This window comes from Lonchura striata, chromosome 15, assembly GCF_050655825.1.
Source record: "Lonchura striata isolate lonStrDom1 chromosome 15, ASM5065582v1, whole genome shotgun sequence".
Classification (NCBI taxonomy): Eukaryota; Metazoa; Chordata; class Aves; order Passeriformes; family Estrildidae; genus Lonchura; species Lonchura striata.
This window is the reverse complement of record NC_140717.1, coordinates 10,105,535-10,133,501: the sequence shown is the minus strand read 5'-3', so window position 1 is coordinate 10,133,501 and position 27,967 is coordinate 10,105,535. Positions and strand designations below refer to the sequence as shown.

Here is a 27,967-nt window from a genome sequence, read left to right as displayed (position 1 = left end):
TAAGCTCTCGTACAAATGTAGTTTTTATTGCTGTTGACTTCAAACAAAGATGCTTTGACATCTAAAGTTGTATATGTTACAGATGCAATGCCTAACCATACTCATGCTGTATATTTTAGGATGAGCTGGCTGTGCTCCCAATTATCCAATGGAGTATAAACACTCCCAGGATACAGGGCCCCATACGGAGAGTCGCTTCCCTGTGTTGTGCTGTGTTGTACTGCACTGGAACATCTTGCCGTGTCTGACGTTTTCTACTCCAGCTCATTTGCACATTGTTGCTTAACACAATGTATAAATAACATAAAGGAGCAGGCAACATCTCCTGTAGTCTGCCTTGAAATGTGGAACAAGCATCGTCAAGGATAGCTTGAGTTGGCTCCCAAATCCACAGGGTTTCCCATTCCATGTTCTCTCATCCTCACACTAACAGTGAGAAGGAGGATAATAATCTAATTTGGAAGCATTTTTGAGGGAAAAAAAAAAGTGTTATTTATTAGGCAAAATCTTCATTCTAAGCAGTTTAAGGCTTGCCATTTTGAAATGGTTGGTGGTTGGCTATTCCTTTGCAGCAATAGGTTGGCTTTCTGGAAAAAAATCCTTTAAAAGTTGAGTAAATAATTGTTCCCCTTCCATCACTATCCTCATCAGGAAATCAGAGTTCTGCTTTACTTTTGCACCCATCTTTACAAGTTACCTGAGCCCAGGAAGGGCTGGCTGGAGCTGTCTTCTTCTGTCCTTGTGAAAGCTCCAGGTTTTGTCTTAGCTGCTGGAACAGCCTTGTTGGGTCTCCAACGCAGTTAAAGGACAACTCATCCACTACCTGCTTTGTTTAGTCTCTCCCAGCAGTAGAAATCCTGACACTCCTTTCATTTGCATCCAGGAGGTAGCTGAGCCAGCACTTGTGAGGTGTGGGAGCACCCCCAATCTCTCAGGAACATCCCTCTGGGGATGGTTTGCCAGGAGGGAGGTCTGTGAGGGCTGGCAGATCCATGGGGAGATGGGGAACCCCGGGGGCTGCACCACGCTTGGCAAGAGTCCAAAAAAATACAAGTCTCACCCGTCTCCTTGTGGTTTTGTTCTTCAAAGGTAACTGGATTTGCACATAAGGTTTTCACTCCTGTGGCTGGCAGTGTGTGTACAGGAGTTCTTGTAATAATAATTAGCTGTAAATATTTTGCATCTAATTCTGAAAGGTTACTTCAAAGAAACATTTCTGTCTTATCGCTCAGGATCTTTTCTGATGTTGAAATACACATTCATGAGTGAAGCACTGCAATTACAAGGATGTTTAGAGAATCACAAAGGTATTTATTCTTGTCCTGGCTAGTTTATAGTAGCAAAAATTGCAAGTGGAAAGGCTAAGAAAATGTATTCCAAAAACAAACGTGTAATTGTTTTGTTGAGAGTTAGAGTCAACAGTGTTTATTCATGAGGCTTAGCTGCCCCAGGCGAGAGCAATCAGACTGGAGGTACCACCTCCTGTATCCTTGTTCTCTTTAATTGGAGCCATAGCCTTGGATGCCCCGAGGCAAAGGGCCGTCTCTAAATGTATTCTGTTCGGTTTATGAACATTTGAAAGTGCAGTGGAAAAAAACATTCTTTTGTTTAGACAGTTTCAGACTTCCCCTCCTTTTTCTGTTCAGCAAGTGAAAACTGTATGTCAAAATGACGCTCTTGAGCAGATATAGATTTTGCATGTAATGCGATCCTCCAATGGCTAAATAGTTTTGCAGTGTTGTTGGGCCCAGAGCAGAGCTGTGCATCGCCAGCAGGCTCTGGGATGGAGGGATGGATGGAGGGATGGATGGATGGATGGATGGATGGATGGATGGATGGATGGACGGATGATGGATGGATGGAGGGATGGATGGATGGATGGATGGATGGATGGATGGATGGATGGATGGACGGATGATGGATGGATGGATGGATGGATGGATGGATGGATGGATGGATGGATGGATGGATGGAGAGCTGCAGTCCTGCTCCGGAGCTGCGTGCCCAGCCCTGGCACTCCTCAGCCCCAGCACACTCCCTCGCCCTGCACACACCGGCTTTGAGGCAAATGAGAGCATATTTTAACAGTTGCACTGCAAATTCCTGTGTAACTTCACTTCTGCTTTAGGCCCTGTGAGGGTACCTAGCACAGCCCCAGCCTGGGAGTAGGTTCAATATCAGATTCAATAAAACTCTCCTCCAGCTGGCTCCCAGCAGAAGCCCAGGTGGGGACACATGATGCAGGCAGCAGCATGTGTTATTGAATCTCACACGGAGTTTATCCAAGCTCTTCCTGAGTGTTTTTCTACTCTCTCTACTGTATAATCCTGATTTCCTCATGATATCTTTATGCAACACAATAGTTAAGTGCTCTTTCTGTCTGTTGTCAGCACTGCCAGTATCAAACTGCTAGAAGCTTTTAGCTCCAAAATACAAAGTGTGCTCTGTCTCATGGTGAGAGTCTTCTGTGCTCTCTTCAAGCATCAGTCTGGTGTGATGGATCCTGTCTCAGTGGAGAGCTCTCCACTTGAGACAGATATGCTGGTGGAGTGCATGGCTGTGATCCTGCAGCCTTGAGTCAGGCCTGAGTGAAAACAATAGCCCCAGCCTATCTCATCTCATCTCATCTCATCTCATCTCATCTCATCTCATCTCATCTCATCTCATCTCATCTCAGAGAACAATCATGCTGGCCCCACACCCTGGTGTCTCAGCACCTTCAAGAGATCAGCACCAGCTCGGTGTGGAGTCCCTCGTGTGGTCTGCTCATGCTGTGTGTAAGGTGTTGGTGGTCAGATAGCATCTTGAAAAGACGAGAAAACAAGAATACACCCGATCTCAGCTCGGCTTTCACATTGCCCCAGCCTGGTGCCTGGTCCTGGTGCTCTGAGAGTTCAAGCAAGTAACACCCAATGTTGTCACTGTGGTTTGCACGTTTGAGGCTGAACAGAGAATACAAAATAAGCATCTGATATTGCAGCCTGTGTGCACTTAGCCACCAGTCCCCACCTTTCTGGAAGGATGTTAAGTGGTTTCCCCTGCCATTGATGCTACTTTAGGTTAATTCTGTGCTGCTTCAAACCACCTTTGTCCCCATTGTGTTCTACTGCAGTCAGAAGTAGGCAAGACAGGAAAGGAAAGGGACGGTGTGGCAGGTAACTGATGGGATGAGTACTTGATTCCAGGAAGATTTGTCATTCACTGGTGGTGACTCACTGCCAGTTCCTCTGTAGATCCTTGCAAACAGTGCTTTGGAGCTCTTCAGAGCCCTTTCAAGGGAATGGTCTTTCATTTCTCACATCTTTTTAAAACAATGTTCCTGAGTGGTTTACCAGGTATCCCAGATTTTCTAGACTATCACTCCAGTCCTCTCCTGCAATGAAGCTTTAAAAGCCACCTGTTTATTTAGTTATTTCATACAACTGGCAAGGCTTAAGTCCTGTCCCTGAATGGTATCAATTCTATTAAGAAGTATGTCATAGCCCTGGAGACTTTATCTAAATAATCACAGCTTTCTGGAGTGCACTTTTCAGATTTGAGTTATTAGATTTAAACTTCTGGTCTTCTTAGCAAAACACCTTCCCTTCTATCCCATTTCCTTGCCCCTGATCCAAGGTTGAACTGTCTAGAGGATGGCATAATATTTGCTGCATATTTGCCTTGACAAATGGCTAGTTCCCACTCAGATCCATGGGGGCTTGCTGTGCACCAGGGACAGCAGGCTCCTTGGCTTCCTTGCTGAGAATATTTGTTTAAATGCAGCAAGTCCTTTCTCCAATGTTGTCTTTGCAGAATGTGGAGGGGTGAGCCTTTTGATGTTTGTATTTACAGTGTTTTCACATCTGGATGTCATTTGTGACACAGGCTCTCCTCCTTTTTCTATCCCTGTGTCTTCCTGTAAAATACATTTTGAACATACAAGCTCATGTGGCTTTAATGTGTGGTAGTCAGCCAATGCATTTAGCAGGCCTGTAGTAGGCCAATAAAGAGGTACCTTGGGTCATGCTGTGCGCTCTTGTAAATTTATCCCGAATTAACCCTGATTGGCATCCAGCTCCCCTGCTGTAAAGATACAGATGTGCATGCTCTCCAACATCTGCTGCTTCATGAGGAGCTGTGCCATAAATCCACAACCCCCCGTGACCTGCAGTCTGGGCTGAGGGTTTGGGGATGCTCGTGCTCCTGTGCTCCCAGATCAGGGTGGGTACCTGCAGGAGGCAAGTGGCAGCTCTCCTGACACAAGGGCAGCTCCATCCTTGCGTTTTCACATGAAAATCCTCTTGGTGTTGCAAGAGCGTGTTCTTCTGCTCCCTGAACAACACCAAGGTACAGCCTCCAGTGTAGATCCTTCTTGTGGCTCCCTGTTTCACGCAAGTGGTTTGAATATCCTCGTCCAACAGGTTTCTTTGGGGCTCGTACTAATTCAGCTTCATTTTTTAAAATGCAAACTTGGGCATGGCAGAGCAGACTCCTTCTGCTGCCTTCACTTGCAGAGGAAAGCTGGGGAATGAGATCAGTCAGAGCAGCCAGAGTGTCGCTGCAGTCCTGCAGCCAGCCAGGATGCAAAGGGAAAAACATACCCATCAATTTCTAAATGTCAGCTGAGATCCCCTGGAAATTATTTATTGTGTCTGCTGTCGTATTTAATGATTTAACAATATACTAATAATCATAATATATTAACTTTGTGTAGTGATATACCAATCAATATAAAATAATGAACACATCTAATGGATTTAATAGTATACAGATGTTTACCGCCTTTCTCCCTGAGGATTTTCAGATAATTTTTGCAGGCCAGCTGAAAACCAAGCTCGGGCAGTTCCTTTCCCCTACCCCAGAGGCAAACACAGTGCTGGGGCCATTTGGGGACACCCCAAAATCCTGCTGAGTGAGGGCCAGCAGTGCAGAGCAGGGTGCTGGGGTGCAGAACAGGCTGTTGGGGCGCAGGCTGAGAGACCAGGGGCTGTGCTGAAGGCTCGTGGGTGTGACACCCCCGTCCCACGCGGGAAGAGGAGGGCAGGGGCTGGCCTCGTCCCCATGAATCACGTTTGCTGCAGCAGGTGCTAACCAGGCATGTCAGGCAGCGGGGATTGTCGGCCCTGTGGCCATTGATTAACCATTTATTAAAGCACCTATGAGTCACGGCAATAGTAATTATATTTTAAATATACCTACTAACAACTGTTTTGCAATGGGAAAGGTTAATCACGATTAAACATTTCCTTTGCTTTTCTCTTCTCCCTCTGCTTGAATCTAAAACCCCTGGGGGTCCAAATGCATTTCAGGGACACAGGAGGCTGCAACTAACATGGAAAACAGAGGGAAAGGAGCCCAACCTCAGCCCATCCACAGACTGGTCAGGGGGAGGGAGCGTGTGTACACATACGCACCAGGGATGCACACGCCCGGGCGCTCAGAGAGCACTGACACACTTCATCCACCCCTCGACTGTGTGCATACGGGCACTGGGCACAGACTGTGCTCACAGAAACCTCACACACCGTGCACACACCCAGACAGCGACAGTGTGCACGCACACATACACACACATGGGCTGTATGCACTGGCTGTGCGCACAGACACGGCACACACACTGCACAGAGCCACAGGCCACACACACAGGGACATGGACTGTGCACACAGGGACTGTGCACACAGGGACATGGACTGTGGGCGCATGGAGTCAGACTGTGCACACACAGACTGCGCACACACGGACTGTGCATCCATGGACTGTGCACACACGGACACAGACTGCACACACGGACTGTGCACACACGGACTGTGCACGCGCACACGGACTGTGCACGCACAGACTGTGCACACGCGGACTGTGCGCGCATACGGTGCACACGAGGACAGCGCCCGCGCACAGACCGCGCACACGGCTCACGCACACCTGCCGGGCAGACACGCCCCGTGCACCTGGACGTGGGCCGCGTGTCCGCGCGGCCCCTGCGCACCTGCGCGCGTGCGCGCGCCCGGCAGTGCCGGGGCGCGGAGCGGGCGCTGCCGCGGGCGCGCGCGGCTCGGGCTCGCTCTCGCTCCCCTCGCGCTTCCCCCGCCCGCGCGCTCCCGCGGCGCGCGCCCGCCGCCCCGACGGCGGGTCCCGCGCGCGCCCCCGCGGCGGGGCGGGGCCGGGGCGCGCGCGCGGGCGCGGCGCGGGGCCGCGCGTCTCGCGGCCGGATTGGCCCCGCGGCGCGGGCGGGCGGGCGCGGGGCGGGGCGCGGCGGCCGCGGCCGCGCGGAGCAGTCGCGCCGCGGAGCGCCCGGGGAGCGGCACCGCCGCCGCGGAGCGGAGCGGGCTCGGCGCGGTGCCTCCCCGTCCGTGCTTGGGAATAATGGCTACCGAGGCGTGAACCACGAAAAGAAAGAAAGAAAGAAAGAAACCCGCCGCCGGGGGAAGCCCCTGGATGGGGCCGGGCAGGCGCTGCCTGCGGAGCTGAGCGTTCCCTTGCTCCCCTCCTCGGATGCCGGCCGGAGCCTCCGCCTGGGTCGCTGCCTTTTTTTTTTTTTTTTTTTTCCCTGTTTTTTTGCCTTTTTTTCTGGTGCGTCTGTGGGCTTTTCACCCCTTCGTGCGTTTTTGGCCCCGCGGGTGATGGACCCGTAGCGCCGTCTGCGCGGCGGCTCCGGGGCTGAGCGGGCGCGGGGGCGCAAACTTTGAGCCCCGGGTTCGACCGGGGGGAGAGGAAAAAAAAGAAAACAAAAAGAGGAAAAAAATAAAAAGAAGAGAAAAAAGCGAGGAGACGCTGTGCCTGCAGCCCCAGGAGGAGCGGAGGGAAGCAGCGAGCGGCGGAGGACCGCGGCGGGAGGAGGAGGAGGCGGGGGCCGGCGGGACCCCCGGGGCACCTCCGGGCCGGGAGCCGCGTTGCGCTGCTGCTGGGGGCCCCGAGCGGCTCCGCTGCGCTCCGCGCCCGCCCGGCCGCGCCCGGAGGATCATCCCGCGGGGCCCGGCGGGCCGGCGGGGCTCGCCATGGTCTGCGCGCCGCGCGGTGAGTAGCGGCGGGCGGGTGGGAGCCCTCCGGGCCGGGGACCCCCTACCCCCGGGGGTTTCTGCTCCCCTCCCTGAGCCCCGTTCCTCGGCGAGGGAAGTGTTTTCCAGCCGGGGAGCTGGCGGCTTTGCGGTCAGCCGAGGGGAGGAAATCGCCGTGCTTCCCGCCGGTGTGGTGGTGGCTCCGTGCGTGCGGTCTCTGTGTGTTTCTCTTTTTCTTCTTTCCCTCTTGCGCCGTTTTCGGTGCAGCATGAGAGGTGGGTTCGGTTTTCCCGGCCGCGCTGCCGGCCCCCGCCAGCCCCGGTGGCTTCCCCGGGGTTGTTCTCGCCGCGTTCACCCGAGCGGGGTCGGGATGCGGAGGGGCTGGAGCCGCTCGTTGCCCATTCCCGGTGGCGAACAGAGGAGCTCTCCGAGCAGAATTATGGAGGATTTTTTGCAGGAGAAACTGGGTGTGTTTAAATAAAACACAAGACAAGAAAGAGGCGCAGCGGCGCGGAGCTGCTTGGATGCGATGCGCTCCCGAGCTGCCTTTTATTATTTTTTTTTTTTTTCACCCCATTTCGCACATTCCTCCAGTGCGACCGCAAACCCCTTCCCACCCTTGCGGGAGCGGGGAGGGTGAATAATAAATATTGAACCTCCGCCTTCTCCGGGCGGCAGCTGCCGAGCCGGGGCAGCGCGGGTGACCGGGGGGACACGGCTGCTCCCAGCCGCCCACCCGCGGGTGGCCCCGCAGCGCGGCTCGGTGTCCCTCCAGCGCATATCGCGACTTGGCTCTGTCGGGTGTCGCTCGCCGGCTGGCGCTGGAGCCGGCTGCCGGATGAGGCCGGTGTTGGTCTGGGATTTCTGGCTGTTTAAAACGGTAACAAACTCAAAAATCCGTGCCCGGCGGTTTAACCCCTTCGGTGCGGCCACAGCCCCTCTACTCGCAAGGAATAGCAAGTCTGAAAATGGTCGTCGTGGATTTTTAATTTTTTTTTTTTTTCCTCCCCCGTTTGTCTTTTGGCCAGAGAAATCCCCGCCGCTCCCGAGCCGGGCAGGTTGTGCGGGCCAGGCCGGATCGCGGGGTGCGGGGCTGCCGGGCTCTGCTCCCCTCCCCGCGCCTGCTGCGGGGCCCCTCTGCTTAGCCTGAATGAAAAATTTAATCCAATTAAGAAATTAAACCTTGTATGTTTAAAGTGACAAATTTGAGAAGGGGAGGAGGAGGCGAAATAAGATTTCCAGGTCACTGGTTAACTAAAGATGGTTTGGAGAAAGAGCTCGGGAATAAGGTGAGGGCAGAGGGAAGGAAAGAAGGACCTTTTTAAATGGCAAAGGCTTGTTTTTCTCTCTGGAATTTAAACCGGTTTTTAGGCTTGTAAAATCTTCTTGAAGTTGCGAATTTATCTCAGGAGGCTGCTTGCCAGCTAATCTTCTCAAGGCATGTCCTGATTTTTTTGTAACGTTACGGTATCTGAGGTCCTTTTAACCTAATTTTGTAACAAAGATAATTTCTTGTTATGTAAGTTACTGTTCTGAATGATTGCTTTGGGTCTTGGAGAGCGTCCTTAACTGGTCTCCCCTGTGCCGCAGAAAGTGGAATTATTTACTTCGTTATCAATTCTTGAAAGAAAGCCTTGCTCAACTGGAAAAGGCTGCCAAGGTATTACAGGAAAACAGAGTCTTACCATTCTTCTTTCTAGAGAGTTAAATCTTTGGTCATCCCTGATCAGAATTTACTTCAGAGGTTTATGTTTATGTATAAATCCGATTTTCCCCACATACAGACTTACAAGGGCGAGCTGCTTGAATTATACACACGGCATTAATTTCCCACAAGTGGCAGGCTCCTAATGCTCTCTTCAAGAATTTTCTTCTTTGCTGACAGCAGTTCCCTAAAACTGCCCTGTGCTAAAGCCAAAAGGCACCAGCTTGAGATGCCTGATTTTCTTTCCAGGGGAGATTAATGCTATAAGACAAGGCAGGCAGTATTTTATTTAGCTGGATAGCAAGTTTTCACTAGTATACAGTGGGGTTTTTTTTAAATTTTATTTTGTTTGGAAGGTGGGCTATTCTGAGTGAAACCTTAAGCCTTGTTTATCTGAGAGGGGCAGTCTGTTCTCATAAACAAACGAAGGGGTAAAATATATCCCAGTGTTACTCTATCAGGACATGCAGTCATCTGCTGGACCTTATGGCCTGGGCTGGCAAAATCAAATAGCAGTGTCACACGTAGCTCTGGTATTTTGAAGTTTAAAAAGGGATTGGAGTATGTCTCCAGTTCCAGTGACAAACTACAGATATTTAGCAGTAGCTGATACTTATTTTCCTCTGATTTTCAAGAATGTGCCATCTTGAAGTGTTAACTTCGAATTTTAGTGTTTGCTGTTGTTGATCTTTACATTAAAACCTGGTAGGATGTTTGGTGGTGATCTGTTGACAGAAGTAGCTGCATTCTTCAACTGGCTGGTCTCTGCTGCATGGTACTTTTGGAGAGCACAGATGTGTATGTCATTTTTTGCCTTAATTTTTTTTTTTTTTTAATTCCTTGCCTCCCTGCGTTCTTATGTTGAATGACCCACAATATCCAGGGCTTGAGGTGTCTGGATACACTGGAATATGAAACAGGCTTTTTAAATCCATTCAATTAAAATTATTTTTATCATCAGGTTAAGAAATGTAAGATGGTTAATTTTAATGACTTTATGAAATTGCAAGATCTGAGGTGAGGCAGGTATAAGAGTGTGTTAGACCTTGCTTAATAGCATGTTTGAGGAAAGACTGGCATCACGCATCAGAAATGGAAATTTTAGGATCTCCTGGAAGTTTTTTTTCATCCTTCTGAATAAAGATGGAAATTCTAAACTAGGTAAAGAAACATATGGTTTTACCAGAAATTATTTCCTAGACTGATCAATTACTAGGAGAGGTAATGAGAAATATACTCCTTAGGGGGAGGAAGGAGGGATTGCCATTACATAATATCCCTTGGGAGAATTTCTGTATCGCGTAATGAGGTTGATGATGGAACATTTGGGAAAAATGCCTATGGATAGGAATTTGTTCTTCATATTTCCATCAGGAAAACATATTACTGGGAAACAGGCTTGTTAGAAGTAGTACTGATATGTTAGTAGGTGGGTGCTTTGCCTCCATACACATTTCTTTTGTTCTCATAACTACTGTGTAAGAGATTAGGTAACTGTAAGATTGAAACATCCGCAGAATGAGAGATGCCAGTGAATAATTTCCTCATTTACTTAACACCAAGGGTAGACCATTAAGGGTTTATGTTCTGTTCTAGGCTCTGTTAAATTATTTCTGTTTGTCTGTTGAAAATAGGTCCTGAGGAGAAGTAAATCACTAGCCTTGATGAGGGAAACTAAAATTGCCCTATCCTCATGCTAGTGAAAATGAAATATGTGGAAACATGTATATGTGATGTGTGGATTCAGCAAAACTTGGTAGCTGGACATATATTTTCAGAGTCTTTGTGATATCCTAAGGATCACCTAGGAGTTGTCTTTCAGATGGAGAAGCACACACTTGTTAAAAGTTACTTAAATAGAGTCTTTTAGTAGCAGTTGCCTTAAGGAGGTAAACAATCCATTTCCACACACCTGCCCTTCAGCACTGTTGATGCTCGGAGTCCAGAGAGGCTCCAGGAACCACAGCCTGGCCCAGAGGTGTTAAAACCAACAGAGGAAAAGGTGAACAACCCCAGCACCTCTGTCACTGCTGGGGAATTTGCCTAATTTGAGCTGCTCATTTAAAACCTCGAGCGCTGGTGATTTTAGCAGTGTTTCTGATGGCTCGGCCAGCTTCTGTCGGTGGAGTTGCGAATGCGTTCCAGCCTGGGCATCCTCCGGCCGCGGGGCCGTGCCCCGGCGGTGCCGGGCTCGGTCCCGGCGGGCGCGGCCCGGCCGGCTCCGGGGCTCAGGTGCGGGCCGGGCGCGCTCGGAGCGCGGCGTGCGCCACCGTGTGGCGGCGGGCGCGCACTGCGCCAGGTGCGCCCCAGCACCGCCCCGGCCGCGGGGCTGCGCCAGCCCGGGCAGCGTCACCTGGGTCACTTACTGTGTCACTTACCTGTGCTCGGCTGTGAGATCCTGCCCCAGCTCAGGGCAGCGTCACCTGGGTCACTTACTGTGTCACTTACCTGTGCTCGGCTGTGAGATCCTGCCCCAGCTCAGGGCACTGTCACCTGTGTCACTTACTGTGTCACTTATGTGTCCTTGGCTGCGAGATCCTGCCCCAGCTAGGGCAGCGTCACCTGTGTCACTTACTGTGTCACTTACCTGTGCTCGGCTGTGAGATCCTGCCCCAGCTCAGGGCAGCGTCACCTGTGTCACTTACTGTGTCACTTACCTGTGCTCGGCTGTGAGATCCTGCCCAGACTGGGACAGTGTCACCTGTGTCACTTACTGTGTCACTTACCTGTGCTCGGCTGTGAGATCCTGCCCCAGCTCAGGGCAGCGTCACCTGTGTCACTTACTGTGTCACTTACCTGTGCTCAGCTGTGAGATCCTGCCCAGACTGGGACAGTGTCACCTGGGTCACTTACTGTGTCACTTATGTGTCCTTGGCTGCGAGATCCTGCCCCAGCTCAGGGCAGTGTCACCTGTGTCACTTACTGTGTCACTTACCTGTGCTCGGCTGCGAGATCCTGCCCCAGCTCAGGGCAGCGTCACCTGTGTCACTTACTGTGTCACTTATGTGTCCTTGGCTGCGAGATCCTGCCCCAGCTCAGGGCAGCGTCACCTGTGTCACTTACTGTGTCACTTACCTGTGCTCGGCTGTGAGATCCTGCCCAGACTGGGACAGTGTCACCTGGGTCACTTACTGTGTCACTTACCTGTGCTTGGCTGTGAGATCCTGCCCAGACTGGGACAGTGTCACCTGTGTCACTTACCTGTGCTCAGCTGCGAGATCCTGCCCCAGCTCAGGGCAGTGTCACCTGTGTCACTTTGTCACTTATGTGTCCTTGGCTGCGAGATCCTGCCCCAGCTCAGGGCACTGTCACCTGTGTCACTTACCTGTCCTTGGCTGTGAGATCCTGCCCCGGCTCAGGACAGTGTCACCTGTGTCACTTACGTGTCCTCAGCTGCAACATCCTGCCCCAAACTGGGGACAGTGTCACCTGCGTCACTTACCTGTGCTCAGCTGTGAGATCCTGCCCCAGCTCGGGGCACTGTCACTGTGTCACTTAGCTGTGTTCAGCCGTGAGATCCTGGTCCATGGAAGTACACACCACAGTGCTGGCCTCTCACTGGTGACATGTGTCTTACTCTCCAGGTTTGTGTTAGGGCTTGGCATTCCAATTCCAAAAGTTAGGAACGTGGTGCAGGATTTAAGCACTGAGAGTTTGCATAAAGAAATTACTGATGTTCTGCACTGTGTGGAAACCATTTCTGCACCATCAAGGAAATGGGAGACAAGTGTTAGTGATAGTGGTGTCAAGACTTGTTTGCAAATGGTGATTTTCCTTGCTTCCTGTCCTATTAGAGCTTCACAGACAGGGACCCTGCATTAACCATCTCAGAGGCACAGGTAGTGACAGCATCTCTCAAGGTAGCTAGTGTAATTTTGAGCACAACCTGTGATTGATTGTTCTGAAAACTTCAACTAGAATGGTGTTGTTGGCATGGACATAGAAAAATAGGTTCTTGAAAAGACCCTTTTGTACCTTACTTGGCTGCATGGGAAGGGTTAAAGATAAATGTGTGATCTTGATTACAGTAAAAATAAACCTTATTTTCTGGTGGGTGGTAAGAGGAGAGCTGGAGTTTACCCAAAGCCAGCATTTCAAGGTGGCTGTTTGTGTTGTTACCAAAGATATTTCTAGCTTGCTTACAAAACGAGTTTTTTTAAAAATGCTTTTATTTTTGCAAATACTCAGTCTAGCTTTTGTTGAAAGCTAGCTTTTGTCTAGCTTTTTCTTGTGGAAAAAGTATTACAGTTAAATTGTTGTGAAGGTTTTTAATATTGAGTTGAAGCAGTCTGGGTACATTGTTTGCCATAATATTTCTGTGGGGGGTAAAAAACATCTGTACATGGATGCTGTTCCTGCAGTAACTGCTATTCCAGAGGAGAATCAGGGATATAAATCTTAGGGGTTTTTCCTGGAGGAATCAACAATAAAAAGTGTTTAGGCTATTAAGATACCTGCAAGAATATCCTCACTCCAGAGCTGTCGGTTATAAAGTTATAGTGCATTCCGCCTTCAAAATGGTTGGAAATCCGTCATAAATATCTCTTTCCCACATCCCCTCTATCTCCCTGGATGATTGGCTTTCTAGCAAAGCCTTCCGTAGAGGGTGTACTGTAATCCTTTTACGTTCCTCCTTCAGTGCAGATTACGCAGCGAGAAATAATTAGGAGATTAATTTTCACCTGTCACTGCCAATAATAGATAACCTTGATACGGTGACAGGGCGAGGAATTTGGGGGGAGCGGAAAAGCGCTTAACCCTGTAGTGATTGCTGCAGGGACCAGGCAGAAAATGGTTGCCAGAACATGACCTCCCTGCTCGCTGTCAGGCGAGGCGGAGGCGTGCGAGGCTCTCCCGCGGACGCTTTGCCTTCATCCGCGAGCGCGCGCTGCGAAATTCGCTCTGTGCCGCAATGGTGCCTCACGCTAATCAGCCCCGAGCAGCCGTCGGAGACCTTTGTAGCTTCGTCTTTTAATTCAAATGCAGTTCTGTTGCTTTTCATGATTTCAATTCCCAATCTGACTGGTATTCCTAGGCTGCGAGGGAAAGGAGCAAACTAATGAAGATGGCTTCATTAGGCAGAGCGTGGTTTAGCCCTTGCTTCTCTCCAATAAATGCAGCTGAAAAAACATCCCAGAAGTAACTGGGGTTTTGGTCTTCAGAGAAAGCAGAGCTGAGGTGTTTCTGCTCCCTTTCAAAATTAATTACTAGCTCTCATCAGGTGAGCTTAAAAATGCAGCCTGTGCTCTAAGGCACTGAAGGTAAATGGGAAGGGGAAAAAAAAGCCACTCTCCCCCCCACACACATACTGTCTTCTTTTTTATTTTTTCTCTTTTGTGCTTAAGTTTACAATCTGTTGAAAATGTAATGGGAAACCAGCCTACAGAAAATGCCATTATTCATATCATCGTGAGCTCATTTATTTTATCTGCAATAGTAATGATAAGACAGACTGCTTGGCAATGCTGATAAGCTGAGAAATATCTTTGAGCTATTTGTAAAAGTTAAAGCAGATCTTGGTACTGAGAGATAGGGAAACTGATGAGCCTTTGGGCAATCTGCAGAACTGAAAGCTAATAAAGATTTTAATAGGAAGGCCTCATTAGGATTAGGGAGATCTATTATCTGCGATTTACACAACACAAACAGTGGGGCAACTTCAATTTTTGCTTCTTTGTTCATTAAATACTATTGCTGAATGTGAGGCCTTTTAACTCGGATCTGGATCTCTTCCTCTTCAAGAAGCCATCACCAGTTGATGGCTGAGCAAAGATAAAAGGGGCAGCTGATGTGGGAATGTTTGGCACACAGGAATAATGCCAGCAAGCCCTCATAGCTGAGGATCAGTTGCTTGTTGGAGGTATAGAAATGCAGTTGTTTGTAGGTGCCTGGGTGGCAGGGCTCTCCTTAGTGTCTTTTTTTTTTCTGTTGTGAACAATATAAACTTCTGGCCCTGAACAGCATCTTTAGAAAGAAATAAGCACATTGCTGTTGTGCTGGTGCTCTGGAAGGTGATGCTGAAATACTGCTGTTGACAGCCTGGCCACCCAGCTCAGCCTAGTGGAGTGGCTCCTTCATTAATCGTGATCACCTCATGGATGTGTTCTAGTAGAGCAGCTGTCTCCAGTGCCATTGCTGTGGTAGGAGTGTGTGCCATGGGTGACCTGAGACAATGGTCTGGTAGTTACACACAGGACTGATCATAGCACCAGGTGCATTCTTAGACATGTGATGTAGCAAACCTCACTTTGAGAGGTTGTGCAGACACCTCATGGGCTCAATTGCTTTAGTCCTCATATGTAACACAGTGTGTAAGGTGCATGTAAACTGCTGAAAGAACATTAGTTTACCTGGGTTTACAGAAGTATTTAATTTTTTTTTCAAGGACCATCCAGGCATTTTTTGTGGTTGAACTGAATTGTAAACCAGGAGCAGAAGCTGTGCTGGGAAATTCTTTGGTTTGCGTTTGAGGTCCAAACCATGTTGTAACTTGATTCTGCTCACCTGCAGGTGAAACCATTTTTACCACAGGTGATGAGATCTAACTGAACCTCTGGTGCAGACGAAGGGCTTTGTTAGGTGATATCCATGCTGGATGTGAGAGGCCAGGTGTGACCACACATGTTTTTGGGAGCAGTCTGTTTCTGGCTCTGTGTGGAGCACACGTGTACAGAGCCTTAGCTTCTCCCATTTTCAGGGCATACACCAGCTCCCTGCTGAGTCAGATAACTCCAGTGGCACCTACAGTAACATTCTATCCATGGAAAAGTAATATTTGGAAAGATGTTCTTGTATCTTCAGCTGCCTTTAATACAATGTAGCAGCCAAAACCCAAAGAGGACCACAGCACCACCAGCCACAGAGAAGTCTATTCCAGATCATAGTTTGGGTTCTGCTGGTTCAAACCAGAGCTTGCATAGGATGGTGCAATGATAGATTTAACTCCAAGTATTCCGTCCTCCATGTGCTTAAGGAACTGGGAGCAGCTGGAGCTGTGATCTCCTCCCCTTTGCCGTCAGCAGTGTGGAGACAGATGGGCAGGGCTGGGAGCACCTCCTGCCCAGGACTAAAATAAGTTTCTCACAGTGGGTTGGTGTCAGTCTGTTGTACCTTGTCTGTAAGCACTCCCAGGTTCTGTCAGCCAACCAGTGTGGCCTCCCAAGGCAGTAGCGCTGTTTGCACCTAACGTGTTGCTCCAGCAGGGCTGCCATTTGAGACGTTTCTAATATTTATGTTTGATATGAATGAAACTTTTTGTTTTGTCTGTAGACCGCAACGGAACTGGAGCTGACTCGTATCAGGAGTGCCTTGATAACAAGCAAGGTATGCGATCAAGTCTCTCCAACATGGGCACTTGGGACTGATTTACCTTGATTTCTTGCAGCTGAATTGGTTGCTGTCTCTGTCTCTCTCACTCTGTCTCCCTTTTTTTTCCTCCCTTTTTTTTTCCCCCCACTGTCTCCAAGCCAATTCACTGTTAACAGTTCCATGTCAGCTAACCTGTTAGCTCAGGGTCTCATTGCACATTTGTGATAAGTCTTCTTGTTTCTAGCACCCCAAACCCTCAGCTGTTAATGGAGGAAGTGAGAAGATTGTAAAACAGAAGTAGCATGTGCAGTTGCTTGCAGCTGTCTTCTTCCTCGAGGTTTAGTTGCACAGCCAGGCAGAAAAATATTAAAGCTGAGCTAAGGGAGGGCACGTGCTAGGCTGGCTTACCTTAACATCAGACATCCTGTTATAATTTGTGTGCTGACATGCTGCCTCAGACTTGTCCAGCCTGCTGTCTTCTGCCATGCTAAACTTGGTAAGAGCTGGAAACATCTCTTGTGATTTACAAGAGAGTGATGACGGTGAAGGAGGAATCTATTATCCTTTTGCTCTAAACCTGGAAACAAGAGTCACAGCAGTAAAAATGAAAATTGTAAAGAATACCTCGGAAACAGGACTTCAATGGCAAAATCATGGATGTTGGATTTAAGAAAAGGGTTGGTGTGTTGTGTTCTGTTCAGCTACCTCTCTGAGAACTGCAGTCAGAAGTGCCACTCCATCGCTGTAGCCATGTAGTAAGTGTTGAACCTTCTGGTAATCAGGGAGCATAAGCACCCTTCAGTCCAGAACATCATTCATCATAAGCCGCAGCAAAGTGTTAAGAGGAAATGCTTATCCTAACCAGGTTATAGGCATCAATTACAGGTCAACTTTTACCCGGCTGTTGACCCAGATCTGTGAAAGTAGCTAAAATTATAATTTCCTTAAATTCTGATCTTTCTTGCGTAGTTTTCTAAAGTAGGACCAAGAAACACAAAAAAACTGTCCCAGTTTTGGTGCTTGGTTGGGTTTAATTTTCCACAGGTGTCTCTGCTTTCAGTATCCATCAATCAGTGTTACATGTGCTTTAAGTCAAAGCTGCCATGAAGTGCATCTCCCCTTGCTTGTTGTTGGGTTTGGGATGGGATTATCTGGGGGGTGGGGGTTGGGATTTTTTGCTTGTTTTATTTTCCTTCTCTCAAAAAAAAAAAAAGATACGTTGTTTCTTTGGTGGCCTTTACGATCATCTTTTTCTTCACTATTTCTCTCTACTGACTGTAGTAAATACCTAATCATTGCTAAGCTTTCATTTCAGAAGTTACAACTGGAAGACTAATGTGGAAGAACTGTAATCAATAATGGCAATTCTTATTAGATTAAGTTTAAAAGTCTTGTAGACCAGTGTAATTCAGCAGGCTCCTTTGATAGATAATTTGTTCTTAGGATGAACAGTTTTCTCCAGTAACATTTTTCTCGTTGGCTGGGGGAGGCTGATCCACTTGTCATTTTGTAGAAAGCAATCAAGTTTCAGATTTAAAGAAAAATGAGTATTCTCATTTTTGGAAACTAATTGCAGTCCCTTTGATGTGCCAGTTACCCTGATTTATCTGACAGGTGGTATTAAATGGCGTTATATCCATTACTTTCATTTGTCTGTTAATACTACAGATTTTTCTTGTAGTGTGATAGGTTTCTTTGGCTTCACTGCTAACACATGAACAAGCTGTGTCATTATAAGTACTTTCGATGCAGTATGAATTGGATCTGGTTTGGGTAATTTACCCTGTCCATGCTGCATCGTTGTGCTTAAAGCAACAACCTTTAAGAATGCAGAGGTTTAAAGGAAAAAGTATACACAGTAACTTGTAGTGAGTCTCTTACTGACTCCGTTACATTTTTGAGCATGCCTTAGAGTTGAATCCACCATTTGCAACAATTTACAGAATATAAAACACATAGCTGACAGTGGACCCATAATTTTGGTTGTTTCTCTTACCTTCAAAACAAAACACCACCAAAGGCTGAAAGTAGCGGTGGCTGTTTAAAAGTATTAAATCTTCAAGCTATGTGAAATGCTATTGCCATGGATTCCTTTTATAACAGCATGCTTGTCTCCTGGAAATTATGCTATAATGAGGTTTGGTTTATATATTTTACCCCTCTCCTCATTAAAGTGCTGTCTCTCAGAAGAAGCGCTTTGTGTTTTGAAATACTGCGCGGTTAAAACCAAGGCAGGTTTATAACGATTTAATGTACTTGGGAGCCAAGGTTTTGCAGCTTTATGGCAAAGATGTTTTAACAAAGGGCTTTATGGTAAGGGTGTGCTGTATTTTAGTCAGGCAGTTGCTCGGGGGAAAATTTTCAGTGTGAGCACGTCACAACAGCAAAGAGGAATTCAGAGGGAAACAGGCTTCTGAGATCCAGTCACCAGCTTGGCTGATATTAAAGCTTAATTCTTTGCTGTTTCAAGCTCTGAATTTTTTTTTTTTTTGTCTTTCACCTCTTCACTCAAGAAAGACAAAGCCTTGTGCCATATAATGTAACTTCATAAGCAGGCCATTTATGCTTCCCATTGGTGCAGGAGAGCTTGCTGGGAACAGCCACAGGTGGGATTATTACCCCCTCTCAGAATGGAGCTTGCTTTTTCAGCCTTATAACTCCAATATTCATTATTAAATTGTACCCTAAAAGCAAGGCATTTTCTGAGTGTTTGTGGTTTGGAAGTAGAGAGGGCAGCAGTTCAAAGCAGTTGCCCATCCACTGCAGCAGAAGATGTGTCCTGGATCTGCCTGTTTCTCTGGAATATACTTAATAGCCCATGGTTTCCTGAGAGCCAGGGGGTTCTGCCATGGAAAACAGGTATAAAATTACTGCCAGACATAGTTGTTTCTGGAGCTTCTCAATAGGAACTCACTGTTATAATTATTAAAACGGTGCTGGTGTAGAGGTTTAGGCAATGAAAAGCCCTTAGAGAGGGCCCTGGTGGCAGCCAGATGTCACCTCTCATCCCTGAAAGAGTGCATAGAGAAATTTAAGCTGATTCCAAGTGTTTCATGTTATCATGTGTAGCACCTTCTCTTATTAATAGAAAATGGTGTTTTATTTTGCTTGAGCAGTCTTCTCTATGTCCCTGTGTCCTCAAGTGTGCTGGTAATGGGTATTTTGCCCTAGTGGGGTCCAGCTTTCCAAGCAGAGCTCCAGGTTCCTGCTGGAGAAACCCAATACCTCTCACTTTTCCTACTTGTCCTGAGGAGTATTTCCCCACAGATGAATTAGCTGGTAATTTTCCAAGATGAACATGGCTTAATCTTTTTGATGGCACTATTAACTCTTTCTGGTTTTCTTCGGGTATGTTACACCACTTCCTGAGTTCAGTGCTGCTTGCTGCTGATGTATTTTGTTAGCTCACCTCAAGAGGGAGGATGAATGTAATTTGGAGCAGTGTTTGGGGGCCAGGAGAAAAGATGGTTAATCTCGATAGGGATCAAAATTGGCTGCAGTTGAGCTAATAGCACCTCTGTTTGAAGGGATGGAGGACTGAGTGCTCCTCCCCTGGGTTTGTGCTGTGAGAGGATCCCAGTTGGGCTGCTGAGCACGGAGGGGATGTCTGTAGCACCAGGCTTGATTTTGAAGCAGTGGCAATAAACCAAAGACTTTTTCATCCTGTTTGCAGTCTCCTGGGCTGTGCAGTCCCAATGTGTGTCATCTTCTATTAGTCTCGATGCAACCAATGACCTTGTTTGTGTGAGCACATTAAGCACAACATTAATAGCTAATTTGACTACTTTGGATTCAGACAGGCTGCAATCCATCACCTGAACTCTCCTGATAGCAAATATGGTTGGATGGGATTAAGGAGAAAGGATAAAATGCCTGCTTGGGCCATAACTCTAGGAAATTGGAAAACTGCTTGTGAGCCTGTGTAGTTGATGAAACTGTAGCACTTGATGGAAGCATGTTCTTCACTGGAAAAAAAAAGCTGCAAAAGTGAGAAGAAGTGTGTGGTCTTCATAGATGTTTGTTCAGCCCTCTTCCTGCCTGTCAAATACTGGCGTGGTAAACGAGACCACCACGATACAGAGGCATCTTTTAGAAGGTGTTATTGGGGTAAGTTCTAACCTGTTCCAGTTCTTGGATCCCTTTTGATCCCTAACAGGATTAGTTTCAGGATGGCAAAGATGAATTACGAAGCAGATAAATAAAAATGGCAGACTGGCATATAGCTGGACTGGAAAGTGCGGTCAGAATAGTTCTGTCACTGAAGATGTTATTTCCATTAAATGTTTAGAGATTTAATATTGATTTCAGTGAAATTACCCTTGAAAACAGATTTCCTCCAAACCTTTTTTTTTTATATATTTGTTTTGGAACTATTTTGGGAGGCAGAAAAATGAAATTCCAGCTTCAAACAGTTTTTATGTTTTGAAATGGGCTCTTTTCACTGTATGAACAATTTTTAAAATATTATTGTTATTTGTATTCTAGTCATGCCTGTGCACTCCAGTTATGGGCTAAACGTCATTTTGCCAACCACAAGGCAGACTGGGGGGGATCAGTTTGCCTGAAAATGCTTTGGGGTGTATTTCTGACAGGCTGCATTGATTGCCAGTGCCTATTTGAAGGAAAACCCAACAACATTCTCATTTTACAATATGTTGGCTGTCTTTTTGTTTGAAAAATTATAAATAAATCAGCAGATTTTCCACAAAAACACATATGCTTTCTTCCTGATGAGCACGATGGTGCACCAAGAATCCTTGCAAGAGGCCTTGAGTTTCCTTCAAGTAGATGGTAGGGCTGAGGTTGAAACTGAAATTTTAAATAACTCTTCTTTAAGAAGGATGCTGCTGGAGCCTTGTTAGCAGAAGAATTGCCATTTTCTGGCTAACATTTTTTTTTTTTTTTTTGCCAGCATGGGAACAAAGAAAGAAAGGAGGAGGCAGAATAAAAGCCTGTGTGAGTGTATGTACAGAGGCTGCAGCTCTCTAGACTCGTAATGGTATCTGGAAAGAGTCCAGGCCGTTGTAAATATGAACTTTTGTCAATATTCCCCAAGCTTCTTTGGACTCTAGGGTGGGCTTTATTAGCTGAAGGTCACACCATTGTGCTGTCTCCCTCTCCTGAGACCTCTGATACCTTCCTGAAAGGACAGCCCATTATCCCTGGGCTTAGAAGCCAGCTTTCTCTTCAGTGGCACTGAAGCTGATAAGCTTAAGAGGCATATTTCATCCCCCCACTGCTGCTTTCAGGAAACAAACAGTGTTTATCATTCCTGATTAATTCCAGTTGAACAAAAAAATAAAATAGAAGGCATGTGTGTGTGCACATGGGACACAAAGCTGAATTTTTTTTTGAGGCTGTTCTTCTGTAAGGTCAGCTCACGGCACTGGCCACAGCCAGCAGCAGTGTCTGGAGCTGGAGCTTTGCTTTTCCTGGGTGCTGTGTCCAAAGATGGATTTAGTAACATGAGAGGATCCTGGGCTGCAATCAGTGTGAGGAGAAAGGGTTGGAAACAGGGATGGGGTAGCAGCAGCCTGAGCATCAAGGTTGGAATTGATTTGTGGCAATTAAGCATTAAGGTCTGTGAGAGCAACCCACCTGCTGGGAGATTGGCTTTCCATCACCTGGGGAAGATGAATGGCCCCAGGAGAAAAAGGGGCAGGGATTTCATACTCAGCTACCTGAAAAGAATCGTAAAACCACCATATCTCACTTGGGTATCTTGCAACCCTTTTTATCACAGCTAAATCCCTTTGCTGAGAGTTGGAGGCAAGCAAGTTGGAAGATAAAAATGCTAGTTGTTGCTGCTTTTTCTCCATTTCTGTCTTTGGCTCTGGCTTGAAATTTGCTAGGAGGTGTCTTACTGACTTTTTTATTAGTCCTCTCTCAGTAGGACTGTGTTCCATACATGGCTCTCAGTTCTTAGGGTTATTTTTCTCTCCTTGTACAGAGATTCAGAGTGTGGAATTAATAGCAATGAATAACACATGCAACAAATAACATATTGCCCCTCTGTGCTGATGCAGTATGTAAAGCACCCAGGTAGTGTGTCCCAGTGGCCAGGTCACCCACCCATGCTGTGTGCTCCTCTCCAGCACGCCCTTGATGGGCAAGGCACCTCACCTGGCTGTGCCTCTTGAGGTTCTCGAGTGGAAAATTGGAGTCTTGGCACTGTCCACAGTCCTGTTCCTTTGGATGAACGTGCAGCTGCAGCCCAGGTCAGGTCTTTTGGTCACAGCCCAAGTTGGGTCACAGATCATCTAAGTAATGTATGTTTCATCAAATATTTATTTCACTTCCAGCATAGGCTGTGTTTAAACCAGATTCTTGGTGTTGAGGTTTCAACTGGCTTTGTTTCCTTTGCCAGAACAGAGATGGAACAAAATTTTAAAACCATTTTGCAAGACTATATTTAATTTTAAGCAGTGAGAACCATATTTAAAGGTAGATTTTGGTATTATGGCTCCCTTGCTAACATAAACAGAGTCTGATGGGAAAGGCTGTAAAATAAATAGGGCTATTGGTCATGTTTGGGGAAAATAATTTCGAACTGGAATAGCTCTGAAGGTTTGGCTGGCCAAACCCAAGTAGCATTTCTGATTTTAAATTGTTACAGTAGCACACAGTGGAATGGTGGGCCACTAGTAGCTTTTCTTCAAAGGTAAACTACACAAGCCTTTCTGAATTGAGACACTTTTGTGAATTGGGTAAACTTGTCATTCTTCACATGAAATAGAATACATTTAAGTTTTAGATGAGAACCTCCTTAGATATACTGCAGACTCCTTTCTAAGGGCAAAGTAGATTTGAGGAAGATAATTATCTAGTAATCTTAGTGAAAGCTTCATATATGGCTCTTTCTCCAGATGGGTTAACGTGGTGGAAAGATTTTTATCAGTCCAGTCGTGCACCACAGACTGCAGTAGCATATGTACTTGCTTGGACCTCGAGTTTAGTGATAAGTGAAATGTTAATATATGCTTGGCAGAGCGAGCTCTTAATTTCCCTTAAAATGGAGGGGGCAGAAATGATCTCATCGGACAAGATGTCTTTGGGCTACTGCCCACTGTTAGGTATGTCCTAGACAGGGTTTATTTACTCGGTGTAGGCAGATTATTTCCCTTTCCCTCCATAAATCTGGCCTGCGGTAACTGTTAGCAAAAGAGCTTTCCACCTCCTGTATTGCAGGAAGCATTTAAGTTCTTGTTGAAATATGAAGCTCCCTTCCTTTATTAAAATTAAGAACCACTTTCTCACATGGCAAAGTGATAATAAAGACTGAAATTGGATCTATAACTTCATGAAAAGAAAAAGAATTTTTTTTAAGACAAATCATGCATGGTAATGCCTTCATTGTTCTCTGGCTGTGTTCTTTGTATTGCTTAACTCCCTGCGAACAAAGAACCCATAACTGGAATTGTAAAAATAATCCAAGCATTTAAGTCAAAACTCAAAAGGCCCTTGGGAATCTCATGCGAAGGTGTGCCCTTGAAATGGTGGTTTATGAATTGTCTGAACAGGTTTGAACATCCTGGCCCTGAGGAAATCTATGGGAATTTTGCTGCTGACTTCAGCGGGGTCAGGATTCCAGACACGGCGCTTTGTGCGCGCTGCCGGCATTGAGCAGAGCCGCCTTTCAGCCTTTGAGAACGTCTGACTCCCTCCTCACAGGCAGGCGGGAGATTTTCTACTTGGTTGCACTTGTGAATTCTAGTTAAGGGAATTGCTTTTGGTCCCTCCATCTTTGTCACTTACTTAAACAAACATGCAAACTGGAAACATGCACTTGCTCAAGCTTCAACAGCGAGTGCCTCCTCGAGATCTCTTGTTACTGATCTAGAACTTAAATTGATTGGGGAAGTGGCTTTAAGATGAGGTTCAGTTGTGCTTAAATGAAACCAATTGGGCAGAGAGATGAGAAATTTTACTCGTACTTGCCATTCAAATGTCTGAACCCAACTAGTTTGAAGTATGTAGGTTTGGTCCCTAAGCTTGAACACAGATCAGTTGGGATATTGTAAATTGAAGCAATGAGTATTTATTCAGCAGTTTATTGCAAAATAATGGGGTTTTGGAAATACAGGGCTATCCAGGGTCAAAGTCACTGGGAAAGAAAGGTACTTAAACAATGAAGGAATTAGTCTGAAATTTGCATGCAGACTCGGATAACCTGGGCCCTTTAAAACCCAATTGAACATAGATTTAGCCCTGCTGAGGAGGAGACAGAGCCACAGGACCTCTTCCAGCCCCTCCTACTTCAGTGACTCTGATCAGATGTCTCATTCCTGCCAGGGTATTTGGGCAAACCAGTGGTTTGTCTGGCTCTGATTGTTGTAAGCACGGACATTATTTTCCTGTGTCATGTCACAGTCCAGGGAGAGGAGTGGGTAGTTACCAGAGTTGGAGGGAATTTCCCCATGTCCCCAGTCTTCCACATTCATGGTGCAGTGTCCAATGACATCATCTGTTGTTTAAGAACTGCTGTTTATGAAATAATCTCTGTATTTAATGAAAAACAAAACGCAAAGAAATCATATTCCTCAGAAATATGAATCCAAGGCACTAAGAAAATTGGCACACTTTAGTTGCCTCATCCTAGTTCTCCATCAAGAGAAAAAGTTAAGGAAAAATTAGTAGAGAAAACGTTCTAAGCTTTCAGCAACAATATCCCACAGACTGTTGTTCATCCAGAGTAACCCCACAAAGCTCAACAACCTGGTTTATAGCAAACTTGTTTTTAATTAATGCTAATAAAATTAGGTCAGAAATGCGAGCTGTGTGCCACTCGTGGTGCTCTCACTAGCTGGAAAGGGGAGTTGGAAAGCTACATCCCAGGTGTATCACAAGAGCTTATTTAGACTTCCCTGCCACTCAGGATTGTAGAAATTGTTGCAGTAGCAGAAATATTGTCTGTAACCTTTCTGTGTTTAGCTGTAATGGAACATGCAATAGCTTGAAAATTTCTGGAAGATGCCTGCAGAGGCCTGGCTGTTGTGTTAGCTGGAGTATGCGTTGAAAACTGCTTAAGAGAGGGACACTTCTTAGAATAGTTTGCAGAAAGTAACAATCGCAGCCCAGTATGGACCATTAGAGAATATTAGAAGTAAATGGTCAATTTTCCCCTACTTTTCTTGCTTAAAAAAGAAGCTTGGTTGTTCCTCACTGTAGGTAGCTGTGTCTTGAGGGCTTTCCTTAATGACCCATCTCTTTCTGTCCAGTATGGAAAGAAAAACCAAAAGAGTTAGAGACCTTCCTTTGTCTCCGTGTGATTTTAATCTGATTCATTCATTCCTAATCATCTTGAAGGATTATAAAAGCAAAACCTGTTAAATCTTGATTCTTACTTCTTTTCTTTCTCTCCCAAACATAATTATTTGTTCCTTTATCATGTAGCATTTCTTTACCCATGAATCAGCTGCCTTTTTATTTTTCCTCTCTACAACAGAAGTTGGGCAGGGAGGGAGGGGGCAACGGGAGCGCTGCTTCCTTTGATTCGTTCGACACAAGTGTTCCTTGGCCTTTCATACTGAGGAGTGGATGCAGCTCTTGAACAAATTGGACCTACTTGTTTGCTGGCCTAGGCCATCTTGTTATCCAGCCAGCTGTGTTTTGATCTTGGAGGGCCATTTGAAGATTAAATTGAGACATCTTTTGTTACTATTAAGTGCAGTAATTAAATCAGCTCAGTGTTATTTAAGTGTGGAAAATGTCGCTTTGCTGGCCCATGGGTGTCTGAAGTTGCCATTAGACAGCTGTGTTGCTTCCAGTGCTAATGATGAAGAGGTAGGAGAAAAGAGCCAAGTGCTCTCTAAATAATTTTCACCTCTTTCTGGGTTATGCTGGATCCCCTCCCTACCTCTTTTTATGCTGTTTCTCCTCAGTCTCCTCAATTCATGAAGAACAAGGTTTTTGAGAGGGAGCTTGAGCTTTGTCGGGTGGAGAGCTGGCAGCAAGTGCCCAGTCCTGAGCAGAGGAGTGGAACAGTGTGGGTGAAACCTGCTGAGTTCTCTGGATGGCAGCTGCTGCCCCATCTTTGAGTTTGCAGTTGTTGGCTCTGTGAACAACAAAGAGGCTGACCTAGCAGGGTGGATCTAATAAATGAGCAAAGTTGATTGCCTCCCCGCCTTTCCTCTGTGGTGGGAGTCTGCCAGTCAAGTCAAGCACGGCGAGTACATTTGCTCCCATGAGGGTCATTGTAATACAATTTGCTGGTGCAGACTGGCCTGACTGTGAAGTGGTGGCACCTGGGAGATGTGAACTCTGGCTCAGGCAGGGCTGGTATCATTCAGAGGTCACCTGGGACTTACTAGGGCAAGTCAGCTGCCCTTCCCCAGCCCCCTTTGCCTGCTGCTTGCTGAGCAGATTGCTTTGAGAGAGGTGGCTGGAGGTGATGATTGGCAGCAGGGAGCGGAGCAGACAGACGCTGGAAGAGAAAGTGAGAACCTCAGTGGGAAAGGCAGTTCTTCGGAGGTCGAGTATGTTTTAATGCTGGGTTAAGTTGCACAGCAGTATTGGCTCATTGCTACTGGCAGCACTGATCGCTTGAGCATTGCCTTACCCTTCCCGTCGTGCCCTTTAGAGCCCTGGCTCACCTCCTGTGTGCAGCTGAGGCTTCTCCTTGCTGCTTTCGCTCCTGGCCAGGGCTCAGCCGCGGCTGTTCACTGCCCGTGCCCGCCGAGGCAGAGCCTGCTGCTCCCTGCAGCCCGCGCTGCTCCCCGGTTAGCCCGGCCTCGGTTAGCCCGGCCTCGGTTAGCCCGGCCTCGGTTAGCCCGGCCTCGGTTAGCCCGGCCTCGGTTAGCCCGGCTTTGGTTAGCCCGGCTTTGGTTAGCCCGGCCTCGGTTAGCCCGGCCTCGGTTAGCCCGGCCTCGGTTAGCCCGGCTTTGGTTAGCCCGGCCTCAGTTAGCCCGGCCTCGGTTAGCCCGGCTTGATTAGCCCGGCCTCGGTTAGCCCGGCCTCGGTTAGCCTGGCCTTGTTTAGCCCGGCCTCGGTTAGCCTGGCCTTGCTTAGCCCGGCGTCTGTTAGCCTGGCTTCTGTTAGCCCGGCCTCGGTTAGCCTGGCCTCGGTTAGCCTGGCCTTGTTTAGCCTGGCCTCGGTTAGCCCGGCCTCCGTTGGCCTCCATTAGCCCAGCCTCGGTTAGCCCAGCCTTGGTTAGCCCGGCCTCCATTGGCCCCCATTATCCCCAGCCTCCGTTAGCCCAGCCTCTATTAGCCCGGCCTCGGTTAGCCCGGCCTCCGTTGGCCTCCATTAGCCCAGCCTCGGTTAGCCCAGCCTCTATTAGCCTGGCCTCCCGGATGCCCCTGGCTCTGGGCTCCCACCGCAGTAATTGCCCAGCAACATCTATTTGCATTGCTTTTTAACGCCGCCCGTGTTTTATGGAGGGGGAAGTGTGTTTGCACTTCGTGAGTGTTCCTGAGCAGTGGCAAGGGCAGGAGAATGGCAGATGGGTGGGGATGGGAGAATCGGGAGCGTGATGAATCTGTTTTTCTTACCTTGTTTAAAACCGCCTGTTAAAATTCAGCAGCCGCACCTCCGATCAGCCTAATGGTGTCTGCCATGTTGCGAATACACAGTCATTAGTTGGTCCAATTCATGCATGCTGAGGTAGGAGGGTGATGTGAATGCAAAGGAGCTGCAGAGAATGGGAGCTGGGGGGGCAGGGGAAGGAGGGGGAGAAGCTTGGTAATACAGTGACAATGAAACATACGGTAGTCACACTGGAAAACTTTCTCCTTCATTAGCAGGGATCTGTTGAGTTTCTGCTCACATTAGGGTAATTAACACAAGTACAGATTGTTGAACATCTGTGCAGTTTAACTATATGGCCGGTTCCCAGGCTTTAAACAGGGCTGTGAGGAGCCAAATGCAAAGCAGTATGAAAAGCCCACACACTATTCATTTTACTGAAATTAGCATTTCTGGATGAAAGCTGATGTTGCACGTCGGCTATAAATTTTCTCTGGTCTGTTGCCAGGTTGGCTA

The 27,967-nt window shown here is 47.2% G+C and overlaps 1 protein-coding gene across 27 annotated transcripts in view; it reads left to right on the top strand.

Moving 5' to 3' along the window:
• Window positions 1-27,967, top strand: part of FBRSL1 (fibrosin like 1) — a 503,076-nt gene that overhangs the window by 391,577 nt on the left and 83,532 nt on the right. For 20 of the 27 annotated variants that reach the window (XM_031506234.3, XM_077787189.2, XM_085592728.1 and 17 more), the window contains one exon: window positions 15,950-16,003. The exons of the other annotated variants lie outside the window; for them this stretch is intronic. In XM_031506234.3, the coding sequence (XP_031362094.1) occupies window positions 15,950-16,003 (54 nt within the window). The remainder of the gene's footprint in view (window positions 1-15,949; window positions 16,004-27,967) is intronic. 27 annotated transcript variants of the gene reach the window in all.